Raw genomic sequence first — 15,723 nt, forward strand, 5'->3', positions numbered from 1 at the left:
CCAGCCGTCCGGCCCTAGCCGCCCTGCAGCTACCGTTTGCACAACCCCTGGCGGTACCTGCGGTTGCCTGAAGCTGCCTTCCGCAGGTTGACGCAGTCTGGAGGCCTTCCCGTGTGCTCTCCGACATCCGGTTGCCAAGGCTGGCAACGCGCACAACACCCTGGTGTCTCGCCTCCAAAGGGACGTGCTGAATTGTGTCGCTCCTCTCAGCCTTTTTCGTGGATGCCACCCCAGATTTCTGCTCCTCCCATTGAGGAGTGGACTGCTGTCGTTGACCGCCCTATGCATGCATGTGCACCGAACACGCAGCTCCCGCCCTTTGGCATGGCGGTTCTAAAAGGCGACATGGCGCTCTGCAGTGATGTTATGTAGGTGGGCGCAGGCCCAACGCCTTGACTTCCACCGGTCGGCAAAATGGCGGGCAATGCAATTGCATGGGCCACGTCTGCACGTATGAAGCTGTATCAACACACGGTCAACACAATTCGTGATAAAGACTTTCCTTTTATGAGCTGGGGCTCAATAAGACCAGGAGCGAGCAAGCATTGATTTTCCTTGGCTTTCGTTTGCTCTATTTGACGACTTCTTGACTATAAGGACGTCAATTACTTCGATATCAAATCACCAAGTGGCTACTTGGGGTACGGTGTGCGGGGCCACAAATTATCAAGCAGCACTTCTGCTGCCTTTTTGACGCGACCAGTGCAGGATAGTCAACAGTTTGCATAGCGATATCTCTAAGCTTTCGGGGCGGAGTCTTGCGCTCGGGGCGGATTAGTTTTGCTGGGGCGGCTTGCAGCTCCCGCTTTCCGCGCCACGACACCCCGCGCCTCTGAGAAATGCGGTCCATGGCGGGACCGGCGTCCGTTCCGGCGCTAGGCGCATCCGGCGCCAGTCTCGGACTTGGCAGGTGCCCTCCGGCCTGGCAGCGCGGCGGCGGTGCCAGGCGCACGCGCATCTACAGCGGCAACTGCGCCTGGCCCCAACCTGCGGCCCTTCCTGCGACGGCTCAGCCTACCCTGCCCATTTCCACCCGGTATCGCGGCTGCTGCGCGGCAGTAGCCGCAACCCCAGCAGCTGCTACAGCCGCTGCAAGGTCATCCACGGCAGTAGCCGCAACCCTGGCGCCTGCCAGCAGTCAAGCGCGCGGCGCCGTGCGGCTTCACGCAACCGGCGGCAGGGGGAGAGGCAGTGGCAGCAGCAGCAGCAGCAGAGGCAGTAGCACTGGCGGCGTTGGCAGTAGCAGCAGCAGGGGTGGGCGCGCACAGGAGCTCCTAGGTGTGGGTGGGGAGGAGGAGGACGAGGAGGAGGAGGAGGAGGAGGAGGAGGAGGGGGCGTGGGACGAGGAGGAGGAAGGAGAGGAGGGGGTGGAAGAGGACGACGACGATGGAGCCAAGGTGTTGGGCAGGTCTGTGGTGCAGGTGAGTTGGAGTATCAGCAAGTAACGGGGCGGGCACTTCAGAGGTAGATTAGAGGTAGTCACAGCGAGTGGACTCCATCACAAACTCGCACCACAGCCACGCTTCCGGCGGAGCGGAGGGCATCGAAGGGGTGGGCGGGTGGGTCTCTGAGGCGGCGGCATGCAAAGGGCTGGTTGCGCGGCTGCCTCGGCTGCACCGTCCCGCCCACGACCTTGGGGGCTCTCCCAGTGCTCCGTGTCCTCCCTCTCCACACGCCAATCCTCTCCCCTCCCCCTACTCTCCTCCCCTCCCCTCCCCTCCTCCCCCTGCTCTCCTCCCCTCCCCCTCCTCCCCCCCTCAGGTCCACACGCTGCACCGGGTGCCCAACTTCCTGCGGCCCTGGGAGGACGGCCACGACGCCGAGTCCACCAGCAGCGCCTTCGTGGTGCGGGGGGCCGGGGGGGGGGGAGAGGAGCGTGCAAGAGACTGTGTATGTGTGTGCGTGTGAGAAAGACAGAAAGAGAGAGTATGCGTGTGTGCCTCGGGAGGGGGGGCTGGGCCGCGAGGAGGTAGGTGCATGTGTCCCAGGTGTGTGTGTGCCAGTGCGGCCAACTGGACTGAGCTGCGGCCCGCGCACTGCACCTTGCCGACAAACGAACGTGCTTACACACACACACACACACACACACACACACACACACACATACACACACATATGATATACACGCACACACACGTACTCACACAGGTGGAAGTGGAGGTGGAGGTGCCGGTGCCGCCCTCCCCCTCGCCCTCCGCACCCGCACCCACTGCTGCTGCCGGCAGCGGCGGCTCGGGACTACGGAGCCGGGGGCGCAGCAGCCGCGGGGCCGGGCCTGGTGGGGCGCGGCCGGCGGCGCGGGGGGTGCAGCCCGCTGACGCAGCCGCGGGGGCGGCGGGGCCTGTGGGGGTGTTGACCACTCGGCGTGTGCGTCAGCGGCTGCTCGTGACGACTGCGGGGGCTGTGGAGCACGCGCGCAAGGTGGGCGAGGGCGAAGGCGGGTGGGGAGGGGGGGAGCACGGGCGGGGAGAAGGGAGGAAGCGAAAGAGCGGGGACGAGGGCAGCAGCGGCGACTTGTGCGTGCAGCGGCACGTTCTGTGGCGTCCCTGACCGCACATCGCATCAGCGCCCACACACACGTCGTTGGGCGGCTTTCGTTTTCCTTTTAGCACACACACACACACACACACACACACACACATGTACACACACACACACACACGCTCTCTTTGCGCAACGTTTTCCTTGTGCTCTTTAACACACACACACACACACACACACACACACACACGCTCTCTCTCTCTCTCTCGCTCTCCCTCTCTCCCAGCTGGAGGTGAGCCGCTCCGCGGACGCCGCCGCCGGCCCCTACCCGGCGCACGTGGCGGCGGTGTGCCTGGACCTGGACGTGGCGCTGCTGCGGGTGGACGACCCCGCATTCTGGAGGAGCGGCAGTAGCAGCAGCGGCAGTAGCAGTGGCGGTGACGGCAGTAGCAGCAATGGCGGTGACGGCAGTAGCAGTGCCAGTGCGAGGGAGAGGAGGCGGCGGCTGCGGGCGGGTGGCGAGGGCGGCGGCGGCAGTGACGACCAGTCCTGGGCGGCCGAGGAGGCGGGGGCGGGGGCGGGTGCGGGTGGTAGTGATGATGATGATGAGGCGCTGGTGCCGCTGCAGCTGGATCGCTCGCTGCCCAACCTGAGGCGGCCCGTGGTGGTGGCGGGTGGGTGTGGGTTGGGTATGGTGTGGGACAGGGTGAGAGGGTGGGTGGGGTGAGAGGGTGGACGTGGGGCCGTCTTGTGTGCGCCGTGCGTTTGCGTTTGCGTGTGTGTGCGTGTGTGTGTCCACGTGAGCCATGTGCATTCGGCTGCCACCCGTGTGGGCCTGCGTGCCACGAGCCGGTGCCACGTGTGCCAGTGTGTGGTGTGCAGAAGCGTGTCTCACACACGCGTCTCTCACCGTCATGCCTGCCCTCCTGCGTGCCCGCCGCCCGCCTGCCTACCACCGCAGGCTTCCCGCTGGGCGGCGCAGGGCTGTGCGTCACCAGCGGCGTCGTGTCGCGTGTTGAGGTGGGTGGGTGCAGGGGGTTGGGTGGGTGGGTGGGTGGGTGGGGGGAGGGGGTTACCTTCATAATAACGGAAAAGGCAGGAGGGTGGTTTGGGGGGAGGGGAGAGGATGGGAGGGTGGGAGGGTGGCTGTACCAGTTGTGCTGGGCGCGGGATAGCGGCAACGGGCAATGGAGCTGGCCGTGTGGGGGCACCAACTGGCAGACGACTGGCATATACTACAAAGGCACACACATACGTCTGTGTGTGCTCAACACAAGCTTGTGATGCCCTAACCACACGCACATGCACACGCACACGCAGGTGGTGGAGTACAGCCACAGCGGGCGGGCGCTGCTGGCGCTGCAGGTGAGAACGTGTGTGTGTGGGGGGGTGAGGGTGAGGGTGATGGCGGTCGAGGTGTCCAGGTCGTGTTCGCGGCCAGTAGGCACAACCGGGGGTTGTGCAGGCCGCGCAGTGGCAGTTGTGGGATCTGGATTGCTTGTGCTTGTATGGTGTTTTGCGTAGTCCAACACCATTCGACATCTATGGCACGACACAACCCGCTCATACGGCACACACGCCATGCGCACACAGGTTGACGCGACATAACGCAGCGTCACACATACACACACAATCACATGCCACGCACCCACAGGTTGACGCGCCGATGAACAACGGCGGCTGGGGCGGTCCGGCGCTGTGCCCCGCCACGGGTCGCTGTGTGGGCATGGCGTTCCAGAAGTTCACCAGCCAGACCTGGATGGAGAGGTGGGGGTGAGGGGGGTGAGGGGGGGCGAGGCAGGGGGGTCGAGTGTGTGTGGGAGGGCGTGCGTTTTGTGAACCAAGACGTGTGTGTTTCGCGACACGCGGGGCCCAGTGCAGCAGGCTCCAGCCGCCCTTGTGTGCGCCCCGACACCCCATCCATCCATCCCCGCACTCCCCCCCCCCCACACACACACACAGGTACGATGATGCGGCGCTCGAGATGTACGGCGGCGGCGGCGACGAAGACGACGACGAGGAGGGCGGCGGCGGCGGCTATGAAGGAGGCGGGGAGGACGGCGCGCCGGGGCAGGTGGGCAGGGGAGGCGGGAGGCACATGTGTGCTGTGGGCTCGGGCACGTAGCCACCCACCCCCTTGCGATGCCATCGCTCTGCTCCGCTTGCATGGGCGGCTAGCCCAGCGCGACGGGTGCACACAACCCCTTTCGCGCCCTAATCTGTTAATTTGTTCTTTAATTTGTTTGTTTGTTTGGAGTAACCTACCCCCCCCCCCCCCACCCCACCCCACTCCCGGTACGCGCACCCCTACGCCTACTGTCTTCGCTACACTTGGAATCAATTGCCCCCACTCTCTCGCCTCACCATGAACGGCCCCCCCCCCTCAGGACTACGGCGATGAGGACGCGGAGAAGATCGGCTACCTGGTCCCCAGCCAGTCCCTGGCGCTGGTGCTGGAGGACTACTGCCGGGCAGTGGAGGACAGGACGCGACAGGCTGTAGCAGCAGCGGCGGCGGCGGCAGCCGCAGCTGCTACAGCTGCTACAGCCGCACACGGCGGTGGCAGTAGCAGCACTGCTGCGACGGCCTCGGCGTCTGGCGGCCCGCGGCAGCGTGGGGCAGCAGCTGCAGCCACCTCCTCCTCCTCTTCTCCCGCCTCCTCCTCTTCCTCGGCCTCATCGGCCTCCTCCTCCTCCCCGCTGCTGTATCTGGACGGGCGGCCGCGGCTGGGCATTCGCTACCAGCGCATGGAGTCGCCGGCGCTGAGGCGAGCCTTCGGACTACCCGCCACCGGCAGTAGCAGCAGCGGCAGTAGCGCCAGCGGCAGTAGCAGCGGCAGTAGCAGCGGCAGTGGCAGCGGAGGCAGCAGTAGCAGCGGCGGCAGTGCGGCGCAGGCCTGGCGGTCGGGTGTGCTGGTCACGGGAGTGGACCCTACCGGCTCGGCGGCGGGCGTTGTGCAGGTGCGGACGGGCGTTGATGTGTTTGCATGTGCGGGCGTGTGTGTGTTGGACAACGAACCGTACAAGAGACCCGCCCACACGCCGAAGTAAATTTCGACTACCTGTCAAAAACTTGATGTCTGCGTGTGTGCGTGTGTGTATGTGTGTGCCTGGGACACGTCTGCGCATCTGCTTCCTGTCTGCCGCCCCCCGCCCACCCCGCCCACCACCACCTCCCCCCCACCCCAGTCATGAATGTAACCCCCCGTCGGTAACGATGTTCCCCACAATGGTCTACCGTCTACCACTCATGCATGTAACCCCCCATGCTCAGGTGCACGACGTGTTGCTGGCGGTGGGCGGGCGGCCCGTGTCGGACGACGCCACCACACCCCTGGCCGCATCCGCCGCCACCACAGCCCTGGCCGCACCCGCCGCCTCCGCACCCGCCGCCTCCGGCTCCGGCTCCTCCTCCTCTGGGGGGCGGCGGGGCCAGGGGCAGCGTGTGTTGTTCGGGCACTGGGCGGCGGTGGGGCGGGTGGGGCAGCAGCTGGGGCTGACGGTGAGACGGAGTGTGTGTGTGGGGGGCTGAGGGGGTTGAGGGGGTGCGGGGGTTGGGGGGGCTGGAAGGTAAAAAAGATTGGGAACAGGATACGCGTGTGGGGGTGACGGGGTGTAGGGGTTGGGGGTGAGGGAGTGGGGGAGGAGGTTGAGGCTGCGGGGGTCACACGGGCGGGGCTGCCGGGGCGGGGCTGCCGCCTGCCGGCATGGAGTTTGCCAGCAGCCGTGTGTTTGTGCACGCGTGTGTCAGTGTTCCGCCGCAAAGCACAAGGGTCCAGCGCTGAAGCCGCTCGCGCTACTGCTGTCCTGCTGCTGCTACTGCTGTCTTGCTGCTGCTACTGCATCTACTGCTGCTACTGCCGCCCTCTGACTGCTGCCTCCGCAGGTGCTGCGGCAGGGGCAGGTGCTGGAGCTGCCCGTCACACTGCGCGGCGCCGGTTGGCCCTACCTGCCTGTGTCCGTGGGGCCGGCGGGAGCGGCGGCGGCGGCGGCAGGAGCGGCGGCGGGAGGGGCGGGAGCGGGTGCCGTGTCTGCAGCGGGCGGGCCGCGACGGGCTCAGTTCCTGGTGGCTGGTCCGCTGGTGTTCGCGGCCTTCACACTGCCCTACTGGTGAGGGCGGCGGGGGGGCGGGGGGGGTGGTGGGGGTGGGAGGGGTATGGGTACGTGGGCCGTGGCAGGCCTGTTGCAATGACAGCTCGCACGTGTTGACAGCTCGTGGGGTGGTGGGGGTGGTGCGGTGGGGGTATGGGTACGTGGGCTGTGGCTGCTTCCGTGGCGGCAGCCCTACTGCAGGATCTGTAGCCTTGCCGCACGTGGCTCACGGGGCCTGGCCCACACTTTCCCACCTCACCTCCCCTTGGAGTCTTCAGTGCATCCTGTACCGCTTTTCCAACCAGCTTTGCAAGCCCCCGCCGCTCCTTCCTGTTCGTCCCACCCCACCCACCCCACCCACCCAACCCCCCAGGTACCAGATGGTGGGCTCGCTGCCCGGCAGCGGCTCGGTGCGGCACATGGGTCGGGCCGCGGCGCGGCAGCTGCAGAGCGGACTGGTGCCGGTGCTGGGGGCGCTGGAGTGGGGCATGCCGGCGGCGCCAGGTGAGGAGGAGGAGGGGGAGGCTGTGTGAGGAGGAGGAGGGGGAGGCTGTGTGAGGGGGAGGAGGGGGAGGAGGAGGGGGAGGAGGTGGAGGAGGAAGAGGAGGAGGAGGAGGAGGAGGTGGAGGAGGAGGAGGAGGAGGAGGAGGAGGTTGTGTGTGTGTCTTTGTCTGTGTGTGCAGCAGGTGGGGGGAGGGGTTGGTTTTCACCAGAGAATGCAAAACAAATTTTCAGCTTGTGGTATGGAGGCGCAGAGAGCTGAGGGGATGCCTGCGCCATTCCGACGTCCCCAGCCAGCCACGCCACCACCACCCGCAGACGCTACCCCAGCTTGTTGCAACCACGCCACGCCACGCCATTGCCCCCTGCCCCCTCCCCGCGCCCCTCCTGCCCCTTTACCGCTCCCCTGCCCTCCTGCACACACACACACACACTCTTACACACACACACACACACACACACACACACGCACGGCTGCAGGCGAGGAGGAGATCGTGTTGCTGGTGGAGGTGCTCGAGTGCGGCGGCGGCGGCGACGAGGAAGATGACGAAGAGGAGGGCGATGAGGAGGTGGTGGAGGTGGAGGTAGATGCCGGATCTGGATCTGGATCCGGATCTGGATCCGGCGGGCGGGCCTCGGCTGCGGGCGAGGCGGCCGCCTGGTCGGCTGAGCTGCGGGGGGCGCCGCGGCGTGTGACGGCAGTGAACGGCCAACAGGTGGGGAGGGGAGGAGGGAGGGGGGCAGGGGGAGGGGGGGAGGGAAGGGGGAGGGGGCAGGGCAGGTGGGGGAGAGTGGGAGGGGGGGAGGAGTGGGAGGGGGGAGGAGTGGGAGGGGGGGAGGAAGGGGGGTGTCGCGAATGGGTCATGTGGTGGCGTGGACGTGGAGGGGCCATGACGACATGGTGTGGGCGTGGCGGGGGCGGGGCCCTGACATGGCGGTTCTCATCGCACAGCTGCGAGAACGGCGATGGGCCTGAGCTGCTCACCCAACCCATGGCGTCAGCCTCTCCCTGACATGTGTGTGTACGGCATGCGTACGTGTTTTGTACCGTACACGCACACGGCCACAGGTGCGCAGCCTGGCTCACCTGGCGGAGGCGATTGTCGCCGCTGCACCCGCCTCGGGGACAGCGCCCGCGGATGCGTCCCAGGTGCGTTTGTGACCGCACGATTGCGTGTGCGTTATAGATTACAAGGAAAATCCAGCACAAAGACTGTGCGTGTATGTTTGTCTAGGGAAGATTGGTGATGGATGGGGTTGCCAGGGTACTTTGGTCAAGGACGCAATGGAGGGGGAGCCGACTTACCATGCTCCCCGCCCCTCGCCCCGCCCCATCCTCATCCTCATCATTGCCATCATCGCACGCCACTCTACGTACGCATGTCCCGACCACCACTAGTGTCCCCCGTCGCCACCCATCAAACCAACCCACCCACCCCCTACAACGCCCACCCTGTCACCCACCAGTTCCTGCGGCTGCTGCTGGAGCCGCACCCGCCCACCATCACGGCGCCCCCGCACCACCACCACGGCAGTAGCAGCAGCAGCAGCAGCAGCAGCAGCAGCAGCAGCAGCAGCAGCGGAGCTGATGCAAGCATTAGCAACAACAGCGACAGCAGCACTAGCACCAGCGCTAGCGACGGCATTATCAGCACCGATACTAGCAGCACCAGCACTAGCAGCACTAGCAGTAGCAGTAACGGCAGCAGCAGTAGCAGCAGCAGTATCGGCGGCACGGTGGTTGTGTTGGACTGTGGGCGGCTGGCGGGCGACACGCGGGCGGTGCTGCGCCATCACGCCATGAGCGCGGCCATGACGCCAGACCTGCGCAGGTGGGTGGTGTGTGTGTGTGAGGGGGGGGGGTTGCAAGGATGTTTGGAAAAGCGGTACCCCCCGGGGGGGCAGAGATCCCAGGGGGTGGGAGATGGGAGGTGGGGGGCGGTGGGCTGCTGAAGAAGGGAGGAGGAGGGGGGAACTGCCCATGCACTCATGACGGGGTGGGCTAGTGAGTCACGGTGTTTTGAATTGCTAGCTCGTCCGGGGTGGGGCCACCGGGTACCGTAGGGGGGAGTGGGGCCCTGCACGGCGGGTGAGCTGCTGTGTGCACTGGCACGCGGTGCCCTGTCTCCTCGCATGGATGTTGCACCCCTCCACGCAACCCGCACCCCTATTCCTTGACAAATGAGACCTACTCCTTGAAAGTGAGACCTATTGCTACAAATTGGACCTATTCGGGCATGTTATTCCCACCGCCCATAAACCCCAACTCCATTGCTCGCCCTTACCTTGTTCCCACTGTCCTCACCTCGCAACCACCCAAACTTGACCTACCCTTCGACCACACACACATACCACCCCGCCCCCTGCCCCCACTCTCCGCAGGCGCCTGGGCACCGCCTGGCCCTTCGAGGGCGGTGCGCAGGCCGGGCAGTCGGGGCCGGGGCCGCGCGGGCGGCGGCAGCAGGGCCGGCGGTTCGCCCTGTCAGGCAGGCGGTAGCAGGGGTAGGCGGCGGCAGATGGCGGTGAAGGAGGAGGCGGTGAAAGAGGCGGCGGCGAAGAAAGCGGCGGCGAAGGAGGCGGTGGAGGAGGCGGAGGAGACGGTACGCGGTAGTAGCTGTGGCGCGGACGTTGGTGGTGGTGGTGGCGGCGCCCCTTGCGACACGTATGGTGCGGTGCGTTGCTACAGCCTGGGCGCCGCAGTGGTCGGAACGGCAGTAGCGGCGCCGTGTGGTTGTGGGACCCCCCCCACACACACACCTCCGTGCCACTCCGTTGTCAAGCATCGGCCACGCTCTCCTCCTTGCTATATTGCATTTGGGTTTGGTTTAGTTTGGGCTGGTATCTACAACCCTCACCTCCCCCTTGCGTGTGTCCGACGTGGGCCGGTTTGCGTGTCGCAGCAGGACACAAGGGGGTGCGCCTGGTGGGCTGGGTCGGGCGTGATGGTCGCTGGGCCGACTGGGGTAGTGCCAGGCTTCAGGGCGTGGGATTCTTCGCAACAACGGCGCAACCAGGCGCCTTGTTACAAGTCGAGGCTGTGTGCACTGGCACAGACATTGTACCGCTGGTACACAGGGCCCGCAGTGGTACGGTAGTCGTTTGGGGCTCAACGGCCAGCCAACCTACAGGGTTTGGGATCCGCCGCATATACCGTATCATGGACAGGCAGGTCCGTTTGAACGCGTGCGTGTGTCGATGCGGGCATTGCCGGGTGATGCTGTGTCGTCACTGTCGTGGCAACACGTGCGGGGTCCCTGGCTATAGGCGAGCTGCTAGATAGCCCCTGCTGGCCCCACCCCGGCGGCAGCGCTGTCTCGGACCAGTGAGAGCAAGTGTCGCTTCCTGTCATTTAGACCCAGTCCATTAATGTGTCAATGTGCGTCCGACCAGCCACCTCCTCTTCCTCCTCTTCCTGCCCCACGCATTCCGTGCGTTGCCGGTGATACATGGTATGCAGCGTCAGGCGCAGCACCCTAACGCCTGCAACACCCGCGCGGCTCCACTGGCCGCGCACACGTGCGATAGCAGCCCTTTGCCCCTCACCAGCACCACAAACACGTACACACGCGTGGGCCGGTGCCCATACCGCACGGCGCTCCCCGCAGCACCCCCGGCTGCACGATCACCTTGACACCTCGCGCGCGGTACGCACCTGCTAGCAGCCGACCTACCTGGTTACCTGTGCCGACCTGCCCAACCGCCACCTCGCACCACCATCACCACACCTAAAGGCTCAAGCCACCACTACCGCAGTACCACATCTGCGCGCCCTGGACGTGTCACCAGCCTCCCACGCCCTCCAGGCAGCGGAGGCTGGAGGCACTGCACGAGCACCCGCAAGGCTCGCTGCGTTCCGTAACCTAACCTGCCCCCACGCCCCCACACACGCACGCACGCGGTCCGTGTATTTGCACCACCCTGTACCTCCATTCCTCCGTCGTCCACACAGCCGTTCCGGTGGTGACTTTGGTCGCCTCGCCTCGCCACGCACCCTCCACACACACCCAAGTCCACAGCTTCCTGTCTGCACTCCTCGTTTCACACCCGCGCGGCTTCCAAGTCCTCGTATCCCTCGCCCCGCGGGCACCACTGCACGCCGCTGCCGCCTCCACACGCTCTGCCCCGTTGTTGCCTTTGCACCACAGCCCGCTCTGTCTCCATGCACCACAGCCGCTCTACTGCGCGGGCGCGGCGGCGGCGGCGGCAGCGGCGGTGACGAAGCCAAACACGGGGCTGGCGGGGTAGGCGCCGTTGAGGTCGGCCTTGACGCTGGCGGCCAGCTCCGGCACACCCGCGTCCGTGGCCAGGTGCACCTGCAGCGGCAGCAGGCGGCAGGCGGCGGCAGCAGCGGCAAACGCTTGTGGAACCTGGAAGTGCTATATTCGCTTCGTCTAGGTCCACTTGTACACATCCGACGTCCTCAGCCCCGCTCCCCCACTCTCCCCCATGCTGCTCCCCTCACCTCGATCTTGTCGATCTTGAGGCTGCGCAGCAGGTAGGCCATGGACTCGTTGATCACCGCCACCTCGCTGAACGGCAGCTTCACGTCCAGAACCTGAGCAGCAGCAGCCGGCGGGGGGGGGGGGGAGGAGGAGGGGGCAGGAGGGAGGGAGGGTAATGCGGTTCAGGGGTTGGGAGGAGATGGGTGACAGCACCAGCCACAACGGCTGAACAGGGTTGATCAGGGGAGTTGCCAGCAATCCTTCCGCCCCAACCCCACTGCATACCCCCCAGCTTCCCCCAACCCGAGTTTCGCCCAACCCCGCAGCCCTCCCGCTGCCCTACACCCGCGTCCTCCCCCCCGCCTCCATCCCCTAGCCGCCGCCTGCGCACCTGCGGCCCGGCTGCCAGCGCCTCCTCCTGTTTGAACTTGGCGAAGGGCATGACGGCCTGCTTCAGCTGCTTGTCAGCCATGGAGGACATGGCAGAGTCCTGGGGGGGGAGGGAGGGAGGGAGGGAGAAGGGGGAACGGGATGAGAGGTTGTAAATACCCCAACTACACCCAACCAAGGGGCGAGACAAGGGGGGAGGGGGGCGACGCTGATGTTGCAATGGCGCAGGAGGGGACGCGGGGGGGGGACAGGTGGCCAGGTGGCGTGGGAGTATATCACGCGTTAGAGGGTGTTTGCTGAAAACCCGCGCGCGGCACGCGAGCGCCCCCCCCCCCACACACACACCCGCACACGCCCCCCCCCCCACCTGCTTGGCTGCCTCCAGCACGGCGGGCACGGCGTCCTCCGCGAACGCCCGGGTCTTGGCGTTGAAGCGCGGCGCCAGCGCCCGCAGCACAGCCTCCTGCCAGCCCACGAAGCGCTCCGACACGAACACGTGCGCGCCCACCACCCGCGGCGGCGGCTCGGCGGGGCCCGGGCCCTTCTTCTTGGGGGGCGCCTCGGCCTTGGCGATGGCCTGGTTGGACGGAGACATTCATGATTAGTTAAGGGTTTTTAGCCATTCATGCAAACGGTATGGATCACGACATGGGGGGGGGGGCGGGAGAGGGAGGGGCGGCGCGTGACGGGATGCAGGGGGGGGCGTCTCTCCAAAGTATTTGCTTTCGTAACAGCCCTAGCCGCCGGAACACCTCCACACCCACACCCACAACACATCCACGCACTCAAAGACCCCCTTCCCACCCCACACACATTCACCCCCCCCCACACACACTCCCCCCCACCCACCTTGCGCATGGCGGGGATGAGGTCCTCCACGTACGCCGCCGCGCGCTGCAGGATGGTGTCCGGCTCGGCGCCGGTGGGGAAGCCGGCGGTGACTGCGGCGCCCTCCTTCTTGAGCATGTTGCGCCACACGTGCTCCGAGGTGTGGGGCGTGAAGGGCAGCAGCAGCAGCGTGGACACCTCGATGTAGCGCTGCGTCACGTCGCGGTGCATGCCCTCGGGGCCGCACGCCAGGCTGCGGGGCGGGGCGGGGCGGGGCGAGGAACGGGGGTTACATTCATGACTAGTTAAGGGGAGGGGAACCGGGGATACATTCATGCTCCATGAAGAAGTGAAGGCGTAGCCAGGTATGGTAATTAGCAGATGCGCTGTTACCGATGTCCGTGAAGTTCAACCCCCCATATGTATTATCGTTTTAGTTGGTTTTGTTTTAGTTTGGGCTGGTATTTACACACACACACCCCAGCCGCCCCCTGCCCGCCTCACCGGTACACGTCGCGGGCGTTGCCCAGGTCGTAGGCTGCGGCCTTGAGCGCCTCGCGGAAGGCCATGCGCTCAAAGGCGTCGCGCGCGGCGGCGATGGCGATGTTGATGGCGTTGTCGAACACGCGGTCCGCAAGCAGGTCGGCGGGGCCCTCGCGCAGGCCTGGGGGGGACGAGGGCGGGAGGGACCGTGGGGTGTTGTAAATGCCAGCCAATACTAAAAACCCCACCCCCCCACCCCCACCCCCACCCCCACCCCCACACCCACCCCCACCCTCACCCACACCCCACCCCTCACCCCAGACCCACACCCACACCCACACCCCCTCACCCACACACCGACACCCTCACACCCCAAACCACCCCACACCTCTCTCTCCCCCCTCACCGCTGCCGGGCGCCAGGCACTCCTCGATCCAGGCCAGCTCCTTGGTGATGCGCAGGATGGCGGCGTTGGCGGTGGTGGTCTCGAAGTTGGCGTCGTCCATGCCGTCGCCCGCGTCCGCCAGAGCCCAGCGCATGGCGTCGGACGAGTACTCGCCGATGGCCTGTGTGCGCGTTAGCGTGGATAAGAGTGCGTATGTGTGTGTGAGAGAGAGAGTTGAGTGGGGAGGGAGTGTGTGACACGTGTGTGAGTGTGTGTGAAGAAGTAAAAGAGGAAGTGTGTGTGTGTGTGTGTCAGGGGTTGATGAGGAAAGTCCACAGGTCCGCTGCGACGCGCCGCCAGAGCATCCAAAGCTCTATGGCCGTGACCCAAACCCATCGCCCCCACACGCTCGAGTGCTGTTCTCCCCCCTCCCCTGGCCCCTACCCCCAGCGCCCGCCCGCCAGCCCCCCTACTCCCACCTCATTGAGGGTCTTGAAGTTGCCGGTGCTCTTGCTCATCTTCTCGCTGCGGGCAGGAAGGGAACGGGTGGCGAGGGCGGCAAGGCGAGGCGAGTGAGCGGCCCTCATCGCACCGCCGTTTCGGACTCCTGACGAGCCCCTGTGCCCCTCCTTGCCTCCATGCTCCTTCCCCCAGACTGAAGGATTGCAACCGACCAGCACCTCCCCCTCCCCCTCCCCCTCCTCCCCCCCCTCTCCCCTCCTTCCCCCCCCCCCACCTGTTGAGCAGCAGGTGTCCGTTGCAGCGGATGGCCCGCGGCCACTTGGCCTTGTCGGCCGCCCACACGGCGGTGTGGTTGTACAGCGCAAACGTCAGGTGGTTCTGGATCAGGTCCTGTGGGGGTAGGGGGGCGGGGTGGAGGGGGGGTTACATTCATGATTAATTAAGAAGTGAAGTCGTAGGCAGGTACAGAGGGGGGGGAGGGGGGGCATGAGGGGTGAGGGGTGAGGGATAGCGTCGGGATGCGAAGCTGGGAGCAGCGGTGTGTGCGTTTCGTCTTGACTTCGCCGATGCCCCTTCAAAACGAAACCCCCACCCATCCCCCTCTCTCCCCCTCTGCCTCTCCTCCCCTTGCCCCCTCTCCCCCTCTTCACTCACCTTGCCCGACACGCGCAGGTCAAAGGGGTACCAGTACTCGAACTCCCGCCGCATGGCCGCCAGCTGCTCGGGACTGATGGCGCAGTCCCGCGGCGCCTCCTTGCCCAGGAACACGTAGTCCCACACCTGAACACACACAGTGAGTGAAGGGAAGGGAAGGAAGGGGAGGGAAGGCGAAGGAGAGGGGTTACATTCATGGTTGATTGAGAAGACGCGAAAAATTGCTAGACGTAGCAAGGGGCAGGGGGAGGGGGGAAGGGGCAGGAGGAGGGGGGAGGGGAGGCCGTAGCGTGTGCCATTTAGGGATGGCAGCAAGGGATGGCAGTAGCGTGTGTGGGGGTGTGACAGGTTGGCAGTGCGACAGCGGGACACGGGGGTTGATGCAGGTTGTGGAGGGGAAGGGTTTAAGGACCGCTGACACCACATTCACTCACCCCACCCTCTTACCTCGGGCGTGAGCTGCTGCGGCGTGATGCCGCTGTGGTCCTTGCCGTACATGTCGCCCTTCTGCGGGGGGTGGGGGCGGAGGTGGAGGTGGAGGTGGAGGTGGAGGTGGGTTAGATAGGCAGGGGCGGGCGTCAGGGCCAGAGGGGGATGGGGGGCAGGCAGGGCTGCGGCTGTCCTTCCCCCCTAACCGACCAGGTAACCAGTCCTGCCTGGGGCTGCCGGGTACTCAGGCCTCCCCTCCCCCCTCCCGCTCTGTCGTCAAAGCATAGGCTCTCCTCCTCGCTCTATTGCATTGGGTTCGGTCTAGTTTGGGCTGGCATCTACAACCCCTCCCCTCTCCTTTCCCCAGCTCCCTCTCCCTCTCCCTCCCCTCCCCTCCCCCTCTCGCCCCCACCTGCAGCATGTGCGCCACTGTGTAGTATGCCATGTAGATGGTGGAGTCGGACAGCGACTCGATCAGGTACTGCGGGTCCCAGGGCAGCCGCGTGCCCAGACCGAACGAGCGGGAGCAGGCCCACTGCTGCAGCCAGCCTGGGGAGGTGAGGGGGGAGGGGGCAGG

General features: G+C 66.0%; 2 protein-coding genes across 2 annotated transcripts; one reads left to right on the forward strand and one right to left on the reverse strand.

Moving 5' to 3' along the window:
• Window positions 1-520: 520 nt before the first annotated feature.
• On the forward strand, window positions 521-10,342 carry CHLRE_06g293516v5 (uncharacterized protein). The gene is made up of 16 exons (XM_043063465.1): window positions 521-1,421; window positions 1,762-1,845; window positions 2,149-2,421; window positions 2,768-3,155; window positions 3,443-3,501; window positions 3,802-3,846; window positions 4,136-4,248; window positions 4,444-4,555; window positions 4,869-5,441; window positions 5,755-5,982; window positions 6,367-6,590; window positions 6,946-7,076; window positions 7,554-7,789; window positions 8,143-8,223; window positions 8,541-8,905; window positions 9,456-10,342. Exons 1-16 carry the CDS (start codon window positions 849-851, stop codon window positions 9,568-9,570), a joined length of 3,600 nt encoding a protein of 1,199 aa, XP_042924171.1. The 5' UTR covers window positions 521-848; the 3' UTR covers window positions 9,571-10,342.
• Window positions 10,343-10,384: 42 nt separating this feature from the next.
• Window positions 10,385-15,700, reverse strand: CHLRE_06g293582v5 (uncharacterized protein). Its single transcript, XM_043063466.1, has 12 exons — window positions 15,559-15,700; window positions 15,165-15,224; window positions 14,718-14,843; window positions 14,338-14,453; window positions 14,081-14,126; window positions 13,623-13,782; window positions 13,238-13,397; window positions 12,755-12,986; window positions 12,273-12,482; window positions 11,907-12,005; window positions 11,536-11,628; window positions 10,385-11,386 (listed from the first exon to the last, which is right to left on the reverse strand). The coding sequence occupies exons 1-12, from the start codon at window positions 15,565-15,567 to the stop codon at window positions 11,249-11,251; spliced, it is 1,449 nt and encodes a 482-aa protein (XP_042924172.1). The 5' UTR covers window positions 15,568-15,700; the 3' UTR covers window positions 10,385-11,248.
• Window positions 15,701-15,723: the final 23 nt, after the last annotated feature.

The sequence above is a fragment of the Chlamydomonas reinhardtii genome, chromosome 6 (assembly GCF_000002595.2).
Source record: "Chlamydomonas reinhardtii strain CC-503 cw92 mt+ chromosome 6, whole genome shotgun sequence".
Lineage (NCBI taxonomy): Eukaryota > Viridiplantae > Chlorophyta > Chlorophyceae > Chlamydomonadales > Chlamydomonadaceae > Chlamydomonas > Chlamydomonas reinhardtii.